This window comes from Salvia splendens, chromosome 3, assembly GCF_004379255.2.
Source record: "Salvia splendens isolate huo1 chromosome 3, SspV2, whole genome shotgun sequence".
NCBI classification, from domain to species: domain Eukaryota; kingdom Viridiplantae; phylum Streptophyta; class Magnoliopsida; order Lamiales; family Lamiaceae; genus Salvia; species Salvia splendens.
In genome coordinates this window covers 1951559-1963717 of record NC_056034.1, presented here as the reverse complement: position 1 = coordinate 1963717, position 12159 = coordinate 1951559, and the positions used below count along the sequence as shown (strand labels likewise).

Genomic DNA, 12159 nt, shown 5'->3' with positions numbered 1-12159 from the left:
ATACAACTTCATTTCAAGAACTCATTTTTATTTATATATTTAAGATTCAACTTAATTTAATGAATATAACATGAGCACTCATGAGTCATGACCACCTACCTACTGAGCTTCAAGATAAATTTTAAAATGGGCAAAATGATCATCTGTCAATAAACAATATAATTAAAAATACCATCGATTAAGTTAATTCTAACTCCAAATAAGTCGAAAAGAAAAACTGAAAAAAAAATTCTTGGGCTGGGCCTAAGGAAGATCATGAAACTATATAGCCCAATTATGTACTCCACAATTGGGCCTGAATATGTACAAGTATGATTTTTATACAAACGATAATATAAATAAAAAGATACTTTTAATCTAATTCTACACCTTTGAATCTTGAAGCTCCTAGACACCAAATTATTCCAAATCAAGATAACAGATTACAGATCCTATGAAACTAAATAAAATTGTTATAAAGAATATTTACCTATTAAAAATCTTTGAGAACACCAAAATAGTGGACCCTCAATATATAATCATTCATCATGGTTCATTTAAATCAAAAGATGAGGAATGAAAAACGAGACATTTTCGTAAGGCCATATTTGTTTCTGACATAATAAGGATGATATTTTGTCCAACTTTATGTTTTAATGGATGTGTATTAGCCATAGCACAAGGGTATTAAAAACAATCAATCAATTTAATTTATTTAATAGTATATCTGAATATATTAAATACCTTTATTTACATAACAGCTAAATATTCATTTCCGACAACCAAGATAAAAGCATACTATATGTTATTATTTCAGAAAATTATAGCAAACAAATCATGACAAAAAAATAAAATTTAAACAAAAGCCTTGTGTCTAATCACCCAATCCTGGATGGAATGAAGATTAATTCTCTTCTCTTTTTATAATAAACTCTATGCTAAAACAGAAAGTGACATTCCACCAGAAGCATGCAACTTCATATCAATCATGCACACTTTTTTGTTAATTTTCCTTTATTTGCATCTTGAAAAGATTTGACGAATGAAGAAGAAGGAGATGACGAAGAACGAGGTGGAAGATCACACGAGTACTGATCAAGACGAGGCGAGCAACAATGCTGTAGCTGCTGAGGAATATAATGAAAAAGATGTTGAGGAAAATCAAAAGTGGAATTGTGAGTGAGTTAGTGGTTGTGACATAACTTTTTTTTTTAAATGAATGAATTTTTACTTTTTTTGTTGTTGTATGTTTTGTAGAGAAGGGGCTGAACTTGGTGGTGTGGAAGTGAGGTTTGAGAACTTAACCGTTGAGGCGGATTGCTTTGTGGGCGAAAGAGCTCTCCCTACGCTGCCAAACGCTGCTTGTAACATTGCAGAAGCAGCCTTGAGTTGCTTTGGGGTGAATTCGCAGAGAGATTCAAGAAATTCCATGTAGGCATCCGGCTTCAACGAGAGCTGTCTACCCCTTTTGACAGGAGCCGGAGTCCTAAATAGTTTATGACAAGAGCTTGGTGCCTCGGAGAGTGCTTCTCGAGGCGAACTTTGCCAAGGAGTGGCTTCTAATAAAGAGGAACTCTTTCTTATATGTTTCCAAAACTGTCCAAATTGTTGTTGTGGCATTGATTGCTTCAACTGTGTTCTTGAGGACTGGAATTCATGCTGGGAGCGAAGAGGATGGAGCGGTCTACATGGGAGAGCTCGTGTTTGGCATGATCATCAACACGTTCAACGGATACGTGGAGATCTCACTCACTATACAGAGGCTTCCTGTTTTTTACAAGCAAAGGGATTTACTGTTTCATCCAACTTGGGTTTTTGCCATACCACATCTTCTGCTGAGGATTCCGATATCCTCGTTTGAATCTTTTGTTTGGACGGCCATGACTTATTACACAATCGGATTCGCCCCTCAAGTATCCAGGTATACATGACATTATGATGAAAACACACACTTCTTTAAAAAATGTTGAAGAGAGAGTTATGATAAGCAAATTGTTGTTTCTCAGATTCTTGAAGCAGCTACTGTGGGTGTTTTGTATACAACAAATGTCTGCCGGGATGTTTAGGCTCATCGCGGGAATATGCAGGACGATGGTCATCTCCAAAACCGGTGGCTCGCTTACTCTTCTGCTCGTTTTCCTCTTGGGAGGCTTCATCGTCCCTCTCGGTGAGTCCAACTGTCTAAAGGACTAAAGCAAAACACAGAAACATTGAAAAAATTTGAATCTTTATGCAGATCAAATTCCAATCTGGTGGAGATGGGGATACTGGATTTCGCCTCTGAGCTACGGGTACAACTCCGTTGCAGTGAATGAGATGTTCGCCTCAAGATGGATGGGCAAGCTGGCGAGTGTTACCACACAAGTATGAATGGTGGTTATGATCCAACACATCAAAATCATGGTTTTATAGCAGGCCTCAGACAATGTCACGCGATTGGGAGTGTCGGTTTTGAAGCAGTTCCATGTTTTCCAAGACGAGAAATGGTACTGGATAGGCATAGGCTCTCTTGGGATTCACAGCCATCTTCAACATATTATTTGTGATTGCTCTCATGTACCTAAACTGTAAGTCTTACTGCTTCTGTTAAAGATTTCTTACCCTTTTTCGCCAGCTCACTTCCTCTTTTTTTCGAGTATGTTAGCTTTCGAGAAGCCACAAGGTATAATATCTCAAGAGCAGGCAACAACAGAGGCAATATACCAAGAGAAAACTGATAAAAGCGGAATGGTTCTGCCTTTCATGCCTTTGACAACGTCATTTGAAGATGTGAATTACTACATTGATATGCCACCGGTGAGAAGCCTCCTCTGTCCTCCTCCTTTGAACCACATAGTCGATAACGGCATAAACTAACATAGGCCACAGGTAATGCAAGAAAAAGGAGCACCTGAGGGGAAACTCCAATTACTTCATGAGCTAACCGGCTCCTTTAGGCCAGGTGTTTTGACAGCGTTGATGAGCGTGAGCGGAGCAGGAAAAACCACGCTTATGGATGTTCTTTCCGGGAGAAAGACCCGCGGCTATATTGAAGGCGACATCAGAATATCTGGATTCCCAAAGAAGCAAGAAACTTTTGCAAGAATCTCGGGGTACTGCGAGCAGAACGACATCCACTCGCCTCAAGTAACCGTCCATGAGTCCTTGATGTATTCTTCTTTCCTTAGGCTCCCTCGAGACGTTAGCAACAACGAGAAAATGGCAAGAGCGACGTCTCCCTCCACATTTCATTTCGGAAAGAGAAGGAAAAAAATCTTGCTGATGCTATCTGTTCTTGTAATGACAGATCTTTGTGAGCGAAGTCATGCGTCTAGTCGAGCTGGATAACCTCAAGAACACGATAGTAGGGATCCCCGGTGTAACTGGACTCTCGACAGAGCAGAGAAAGAGACTCACCATAGCAGTCGAGCTCGTGGCCAATCCCTCCATCATATTCATGGATGAGCCAACTTCTGGTTTGGATGCAAGAGCAGCAGCCATTGTCATGAGAACGGTGAGGAACACCGTGGACACGGGCAGGACAGTTGTCTGCACGATACACCAGCCCGGGATCGACCTATTTGAAGCCTTCGATGAGGTAAATAAACATCAAACATAATCAAACTTTCAAAAAAAAAAAAACTTTTTCATTTGTCCTAACACCTATGCTAAATCCATTAGTTGCTTCTCATGAAACGAGGAGGCCGAGTCATCTACACAACACCTTATCTTGCTATAACTATACCAAGAACTCTACCTAATGCAGGCAGTGCCCGGAGTTCCAAAATCGAGGAGCAACGTAATCCAGCAGCGTGGATGATTGTAGTGAGTTCAGATGCAATAGAAACGAGGCTTGGTATTGATTTTGGAGACTACTACAAATCAACATCTTTATATCAGTAAGTCCATTTTTAATAAACACACAATTTACTTCACATAATGTAACAAACATACTTACTATTATCTGTTTTTTTACAGACAAAACAATGCCATAGTTCAAGATTTAAAATCTCTACCTCAAAATTCAAAAGATGTACACTTTCCTTCACAATATTCACAATCAACACTATGCCAGTTCAAACTAATCCTCTGGAAGCTAAAATGGACTTAATGGAGAAATCCTGACTACAATCTTTCGAGATTTTTCTTCACACTCGCTGCTGCATTACTAATCGGATCGATATTCTGGAGAGTAGGAACAAAGAGGTTCGTATCAGAATCCAACAACTTTGACAATACTCAAGCATGACACATCTGTCTCATTTTTTCAGAGAAAACAGCAATTATCTGACAACAGTTATAGGAGCCATGTATGCAGCAGCGATGTTTCTCGGGATAAACAACTGTGCAACGGTTCAACCAGCAGTCTCCATCGAGAGGACAGTTTTCTACAGGGAGAGAGCTGCAGGGATGTACTCTGTCCTACCTTATGCAATGGCACAGGTCAAATTAAATGACATTTCATTTTAGGCCTTGAAACAATACATTATGCTAATCTAACACGCGTTAATCAACAAACCACAGGTGATCACAGTCACAGAGATACCCTATGTGTTTGTGCAAACCACATACTACACATTGATAGTATACGCCATGGTGAGATTCGAATGGGAGCCTATCAAGTTCCTCTGGTTCTTCTTAGTCAACTTCTTCTCCTTCCTCTACTTCACATACTACGGGATGATGACTGTCTCCGCCACCCCAAACCTTCACCTGGCTGTAGTCTTCTCCAACGCCTTCTACTACATTTTCAACCTCTTCTCCGGCTTCTTCATACCCGGACCAGTAAGTACAACGTCTTTCAAATCTAGACTAATCCTCTAATAGCATTACTTGACAATTTTTGGTAAATGGCAGAACATTCCGACATGGTGGATTTGGTACTACTGGATTTGTCCGATGGCGTGGACAGTTTACGGGCTGATTGTGTCTCAGTATGGGGACGTGGGGGACGAGATTAGAGTGGAGGCGACAGCCCTTAAAACAAGTGTAAGGAGCTATATTGAAGAGCATTTTGGATACAAGCTGGACTTCATGGGAGAAGTTGGTGTGGTGTTGGTAGGCTTCACACTCTTCTTTGCCTTCATGTATGCTTATTGTCTCAAAACACTCAATTTCCAAAAGAGATGTTGAATGAAAAAACCATCTCATTACTCAACATTTGTAGCAATGTTTTCCAAGAAATGGTTTATTTTACTTGTATTTGAACATGGTGTTTAGTGTTTACTAATAGTTTTGATGCAAAAAATAGAACTAGTATATCGGTATATGTTTCTTGAGAATCAAAGATGAGTTCTTTGTAAGCCATTAATGCATATGCAAAATCTTCATAATATATCAATATTTTGGTGGAAAATCATTATGGGGATTGAAATCAAACTACTTGTGTGGACATAGCTAATCATAAATATCCATTTTTATTTAATAAACACTTAAAAATAATTGTGATTAATGAGCACCATAATAAGTTGTAGGCAATAACTATGGTATAAATATACTATTTGGGGCTAAAATGTTAAGGGCATAAATATTAAACAAAATACTAGTTTGGTAGGCGGGTATGCCAATGTAGTATATATATATAATATTCGAAATTATTTGAATTTAGTCGAATCAATTTTATTTTAACTTTGGATACAGCTTTCCACCGATCAATTTTACACAAACAGAGACATCTATTTGCATTTCATAACTGCATCAATCTCAATCTCTCCCTAGTTGAATAAATGAGGGAGAGATTAATTTTATGGGTAGGGCCTGTTTTTATTTGTTTTGTTGGGCCAAAGGATTTAATTTTGTTGGTGGGCCTTCAGACTAATTTAATTGGGCTAATCTTAATGGTCATGGTAGTATGTGAAGATTTAGTACTTGGGCCAAGAGAATTAGTTGACTTGTTGTTAATTAATTAGCTTCGGCCCAGATCGAATTAATTACTCTTTCGGCTGCCCCACAAATTAAAGTAATGGACGGAATAAATTTCAAGATGTAGGCGAAATAATTAGTTCCGACCCGATTAATTCAATTAGAAATTTATGCAATCTCCTAACTTTTTTTAGTGATTAATGTACCGAGTTAATCAAATCTCCTGATTTAATTATGCTCCGAGACTTCAAAATTTTCTAGAGAATAGAAGAAAGAATAAAATGAAGTTGCTTTCATGTTTACGTTTATTTGACTTCTTAAAGTCTAATTAAAGTATTATTTTATTTCTAAAAGGGGACGTCTTCGCACGTCAATTAAACTCCGATTAAGGATTTTCCGGTCAAGACTTAAGGTTTCGAGGTGGAATTTCTTTCTAAAATGTGAACTTGCCTTTTTAGCATGATTATGTGAAAATTATGTTATTTTTGTTTTTATCATGCCGTATTTTATTTTATGGAATACCTATCTGCTTGGCTATCCCAATTATGTTTAATCGAATTGGGTCCCAGTAGGGCTGCAAACCCTACTCGGACTAGAGTACACATATGGGGATTGTGAGTTGACCTTCGAGTTGACCGGTCCAGTGACCGTCGTAGAATGTTGCCACATTCTCGGTTCACATGCATTTCAGATATGGTATCTATGATGAACTTAGATTGCAATTAACTTTACGAACAAAATAATTTAGTGACCCGGGCCTTTTTAAGTTAAACCCCGTGATCACTCAACTGTGGCTGACAAAACTCTTTCACGAAAATTATATTTTCGGCAATGTGCCCACTGAGTATATCAAGTACTCAACCCTGCATGTCTTTTCTAAATGTGCAGGTTGAGCGTGGACTAGAGGTGGCGGTGTTTAGAGGCAACATATAAGTTAGCTTAAGAATGTCCAATAAATTTTGTCTTCATACATAATTGATTGTCTTGAACTTTTCCGCTGCATATGTGCCTTCCTACATAATTTATTGTCTCCATATTTTGCCTAGCACAAGTGGCTGAGTTCAATAATTTAGATTTGAATTTATTGAAGTCTTTATATTTAATTCATAAAAACGTTGAAAATATTTTTAAATGCGTGTTCAGAATATATGGTCCTCAGTAAAATATAAGATTTCCGTAGAATATGCGCCTTTCATTGAGATATCAAGATTTGTCGTTTACTAGCTTTGTAGGAATACATTTATCTTATCTTTTCACCCTTCAAATTTATACAAACTCACATGTATTTATCTTATCTTTGGATACAGCTTTCCACCTATCAAATTTTTACTAGCTGATATTACTAATTACTTCATCATCTATAAACAGAGTGGATGCATTTCCACAAAGAATCACACAAACAAGATTGAAGCCTTTTGCATTTCCACTTTTCAATTTTCTGTAATCTTCTCTCCTAATCCTTTTTATACATAGTCTCTTTTCTTATTATATCAAAGTTTGTTGGGCTTTACCGAGATTTTTTTTCCGTCAATAAACTCCTAAAATCGTTATGGAAGAATAGCCCGTGGCGACAAAGACAATGTCTGCAAAATATCTATAGACGAAACTAAGATGTCGCTTAAAAATTTACTCCGACTCTTTAATTATATTATCGAAAGTAAGAGAAGAAAAGGGATTTTGAGTTTGAATTTTAGAATTTTGGGTTTGGCTTGTGTTCAGATCCCAATATTATTATCTTCTTCTAGTCACCCTCGATTTTGTTTTCGTTATATCTCTAACTAATTTGGGATTAAATTCAGTTGAGTTTTTGAAATATGAGATCTTCTTCGGAATAAGGGATTTTCGAATTATTATCTATCTTATACTCCCTATATGTCATATTTCTTTTTTCGTTTGTCCCATAGAAATAGGTCATATCTATTTATGTCAGTCTTTTTCTTCTTCTCTTTTACTTAGTCATTAATTTATGAGCCCCACTATCCACTACATAATTTCAGTTATTTTTCCTCATTCTCTCTTACTTTACCAATTATTCATTAAAACTCGTGACAACCTCAAATGAGTTATCACAGTGTAAGTTAGTAGAGTTGAGATTCACTTATTAAAATAAAAAAAGCAAATGTATTTTTTATTACTGTACACCTCAAAATAACAAAACGGTCTTTTATTCGCGGATGGATCTGATTTATCCCATCTAATTCCCAACTGCTTTTTACGGATAAATTTGCGTTTCCCAACTGCTCCAAACTCCTCAGCGGCATTAAAAGCATGCCTACTTACTTCATCTATAAATAGAGTGGATGCATTTCCACAAAGAATCACACAAACAAAATTTAAAGCCATTTCCACTTTCCAATTTCGGTAATCTTCTCTCCTTTTCCTTCTTTTTATCATTGGATACATAGTCTTTTTTCTTATTTCATCAAAGGTTTTGTTGGGTATTTTTTTTATTTCTTTTTTTTTTCGTTGGATACTATCGCGTTTTTAATTTGTCACCACCGTCCCTCAAGCTCTTTAAGACGAACGTGGTTGTACTTTCTAAGCCCATATATATTATTGGGCCATGCTTTTTTTTATTTTGGTTTAGGTCCAGATATATATACTCCTAGGTCAATTATCCTTTTATTTCAGCTTAGATTTATTGTTGTTTATTAAACATGTTTGTTGCTCATTTCCCAAAAGTTATCTACCTAAATTGATCTTTTAAAGAGTACTAATTTTATAATAAAAAGTGAATGAGATAAAGTTGATGGATGTAGAGTCCATTATCAAAAGTAGTAAAAAAGCATATAAGACATTTATTGGTGGATGAACGAAAATGGAAAATTGAGACGATTATTGGTAGACGGAGGAAGTAGTAGCTATTTTGATTATATGTATATAGGGATATACCAATATGCTAACTAATTTAAAGTTACAACATACATCCAATCTCGTGCAGCCATGTGGCACGAAATATACAATATTGTAAATACTAAAATGCAATATACATTTGTATAAGTTATAAATAGGTTTCGGCAGATTGCATTTTAGTTATAGACAGATTGCATTTGTTACTGTTGAGTTTTGCATTTTAGATATAGACTGTTTAAATTGCATTTATATATAGACGGATTGCATTTATATAGTTTATTTTGCATTGTAGATAATTTATGTTAAAATGTAAAATTTAACAATATAAAATGCAATTTGCCTATAACTAAAATGCAATTTGCAGAAATACATCTAAAAAGCTTCACAGATGTATATTCCATTTTTGTGTTTACAATATTGCATGTTTCGTGCCACGTGCCAGCACGAGATTGAATGTAGGTTGTGACTCTAATTAAGGATGCACCATAATGTTCCCCTATGCATATATTTTTAGAAGCAGGTGATCATGGCCTTCAATCTTCCAAGGTTCATCGCCATTAGAACAACTAATTATTCTGATAGAGGGCATTTTTACTACAACGAAGGAGGAAGTACAGTAACTCTTGGGGAGCAGAGTGTGTTCAGCACGCTCGTGAAGATTGAAGTCGAAAGAGCAACGGGAAACGCCAACTACGTTCACCTTCGATTTTGTCATTCCAACAGGTATTGGTCGAAGAGTGCAACCAGCAACGTCATCATTGCTGAATCGAAGCAACCCGTGGAAGACACAAAGGATCCTTCATGCACGCTGTTTCAGGCAGTACAGGCAGCTGGTCAGGCGGCTGGTGTGTTTTACTTGAATCACGTTCCCACCGGTGGGCGTCTGTTGGTAGATAACAATAAAACCTGGGGCCTTTACACGGAGGTAAATCCCCCAGCTGCCTACGGTTTCCTAACTTTTGTGGATTGGAGTACATTGGTCAAACTGCCTGCCCACGTGGCTTTCAAAGGGGATAACGGCAGGTACTGTTATATATTCTTGTCATCATCTAATGATACACGGTGAAAATTAGTAAGAAATCTCTACAGAAGTGGGTCAATGGTGTGTATTACTACCTTCGTCTCACAATAAAAGTCACATTTCGGTCCATTTCGTACTAATTAAGTATCCTAATTAATACTCAGAATTTTAATAAATTAAAGTTGAGTATCCTAATTTAGACCATATATCTTTCAGTTTCCTTAGAGGAATGCCCTGGGATGGGTACAACTACCTGCAGTTCTCATCCAATGATCCTAATGAGTTGTCATCGAGCCACCGGGTGTCGTTCATGTCGGACGGACATGTCCACATAGCTTCTGATCACTGGTTGGGCCTGTTCTGGAGGCGCAGTCCAAACTGGATATATGCCGATGCCAATAATCAGTCTTCTCTCTCCAACCGCGACACTCACTTCTGGCCTGTCAAAGTAGACGACAACACCATTGCACTCCGCAACGAGGGCAATGGCCAATACTGCTCACGTCTGACCACCGAAGGGAAGACCAGCATGTTAAATGCGGCCGTCCGCACCATCACCAATGAAGCCAGACTGGTGGTGCAAGAGCTCGTGTCCAGTAGAAAGATCTACAACGTCAGATATCGGATGGATAACGCCAGGGTATTCGGCGAGATGCCTTATCTGGCAGGCACAACCGTGGTTACTAACTCCAGCGACCGGGAGGCTGCTATGGCTGTTCAGATTACGTATCAAGACGAGAAATCTTATACTTTTAGCCGTAGCATGTCTTTAACTGCAGGGGTGGAAACCAGCTTCAGCGCTGGCGTTCCCTTCATTGTGGAAGGAAAGATCACCGTCTCATTCGAGATAAGCAACACTCTCCAGTGGGACACCACCACAACTACTACCACATCAGTTACTGCTTCCGGCTCTGTTCCCGTGCCTGGGAGGACTACGGCTATCATTGAGTATGTCGGGACTAAGGGCACTTGTGATATTCCTTATTATTACACGCAGCAAGACAGGAACTCCACCAATGGCCAGATTTCTTACACTGAGCAGGTTGATGGTATTTACAAAGGCGTCAGTTGTTACAACTTCAACTTTGTTATCCGATCCACTCAGCGCCTCGCCTGACCATCCCGTCCTGTTTTTCCCGATCATCAATAACCGTCATCAAGTTTGTTTCTGTTATGTAAGCTAGCTTCATAGCTTAATCAATAAGATTGGGTCAAAGATTGTTGTTTGATAATCAATTTGATTCCACAGAGTTGTTTAGCTTAACTGCGCTTTCATCAAACACTATTCATTGAAGCATTTTATCAAACGGTTTCTGGCTACAATCTCCGCATCTCGGGTTAATTATTGAAGATACACAATAGATTCTTGATTTAAATACAATCGACTACAGTTTCTCATCTTCAAGCCTAACCGAACACGCAATAATACAATTCTAAGTTGATTTCAAACTACTCTTGGCAAATCATATCATATATGCAAGGAGTTGAGATCATCTCCAATGGTACTGCAAAACCTAAAATGCAGTAGAATAATACCTCCAATGGTACTGCAATACTAATCTTATTATAGGATTTTGACAAAAAAATACTAATTTTTAGGTTTGCACTAAAAAATATACCAAAAGCACTTTTCACTTTGACTTATTGCATTTAAGTCCAAATCAATTCATATTTATCAAAATAGAAGAAGAGAAGGGAAGAAAAATTAAAATACAGAAATTGAAAAACTTACAGAGAGAATGCAGCGGCGTGGAGAAGAAGAAGATGTGAAATACTAATAACCTAATCTAATCTTATTAATATTTGATTAGTTATTAAAGAGTGGGCTGGCCCTTATTAGATAGTTATTAGATATATTAAATAACTGATGGTATATATACATCATCGAAACTCAATCAAATGCCCAAAACTATTATTAGAAATGGGTCACTCACCCCTTAAAACAAGCTAGGATAAGATTTAGAGAATTTAACACGCCCCGTCACGTGTGGGCCGGAATGACGGTGAGTCGATGCGGGATAAGATTTTGAGAATTTAACACGCCCCCTCACCGTGTGGGCCGGAATGACACATCAGACTTCCATCATGTGGGTAGGCAAGAGAAGAGATAAAGAGATAAAATCCATCATCGACTTGAGCCCGCTCTGATAACATATTAGAAATGGGTCACTCACCCCTTTAAAGGTCTTATAAGGGGAGGGTTATCCACACTGAGGAGCTATGATCATCACCAAGTCGACGTGGGATAAGATTTAGAGAATTTAACAACAAGATTTGACATTTGGCATCAGAAACATAAATCTCAATCTAGCACTCAATCTTCAAACATATGCAAAAACACACACAAACAATTAACCAAAATCTAACCAATCAAATGAACCTCACACCGAAGAGCTTCAGCCCTTGCCGGCGCTGGTGGGGCTCATTCTGCCTGAAAATTAAGAAGATACTACTCCACTTTGTTA

General features: G+C 37.8%; 1 protein-coding gene and 1 pseudogene across 2 annotated transcripts; both read left to right on the top strand.

The window, feature by feature from the left end:
- The first annotated feature begins 1021 nt into the window (after nt 1-1021).
- LOC121795474 lies at nt 1022-5091 on the top strand (annotated as a pseudogene).
- A 2826-nt stretch (nt 5092-7917) lies between these two features.
- On the top strand, nt 7918-11001 carry LOC121794261. Of its 2 annotated transcripts, none has more exons than XM_042192347.1 (3): nt 7918-8181; nt 9194-9696; nt 9911-11001. In XM_042192347.1, exons 2-3 carry the CDS (start codon nt 9200-9202, stop codon nt 10809-10811), a joined length of 1398 nt encoding a protein of 465 aa, XP_042048281.1. In that variant the 5' UTR covers nt 7918-8181; nt 9194-9199; the 3' UTR covers nt 10812-11001. The 2 variants fall into 2 exon arrangements, with proteins under 2 accessions (XP_042048281.1, XP_042048280.1); XM_042192346.1 differs by having other exon boundaries at nt 7919-8181; nt 9188-9696.
- The last annotated feature ends 1158 nt before the right edge of the window (nt 11002-12159 follow it).

What these genes read in the sequence shown, in the direction of transcription:
- LOC121794261 (XM_042192347.1), top strand. Translation starts at nt 9,200, where the DNA reads ATGGCCTTCAATCTTCCAAGGTTCATCGCCATTAGAACAACTAATTAT. An exon ending in TTCAAAGGGGATAACGGCAG is followed by an intron (nt 9,697 to 9,910) that starts GTACTGTTATAT and finishes TATATCTTTCAG; the next exon opens with TTTCCTTAGAGGAATGCCCT.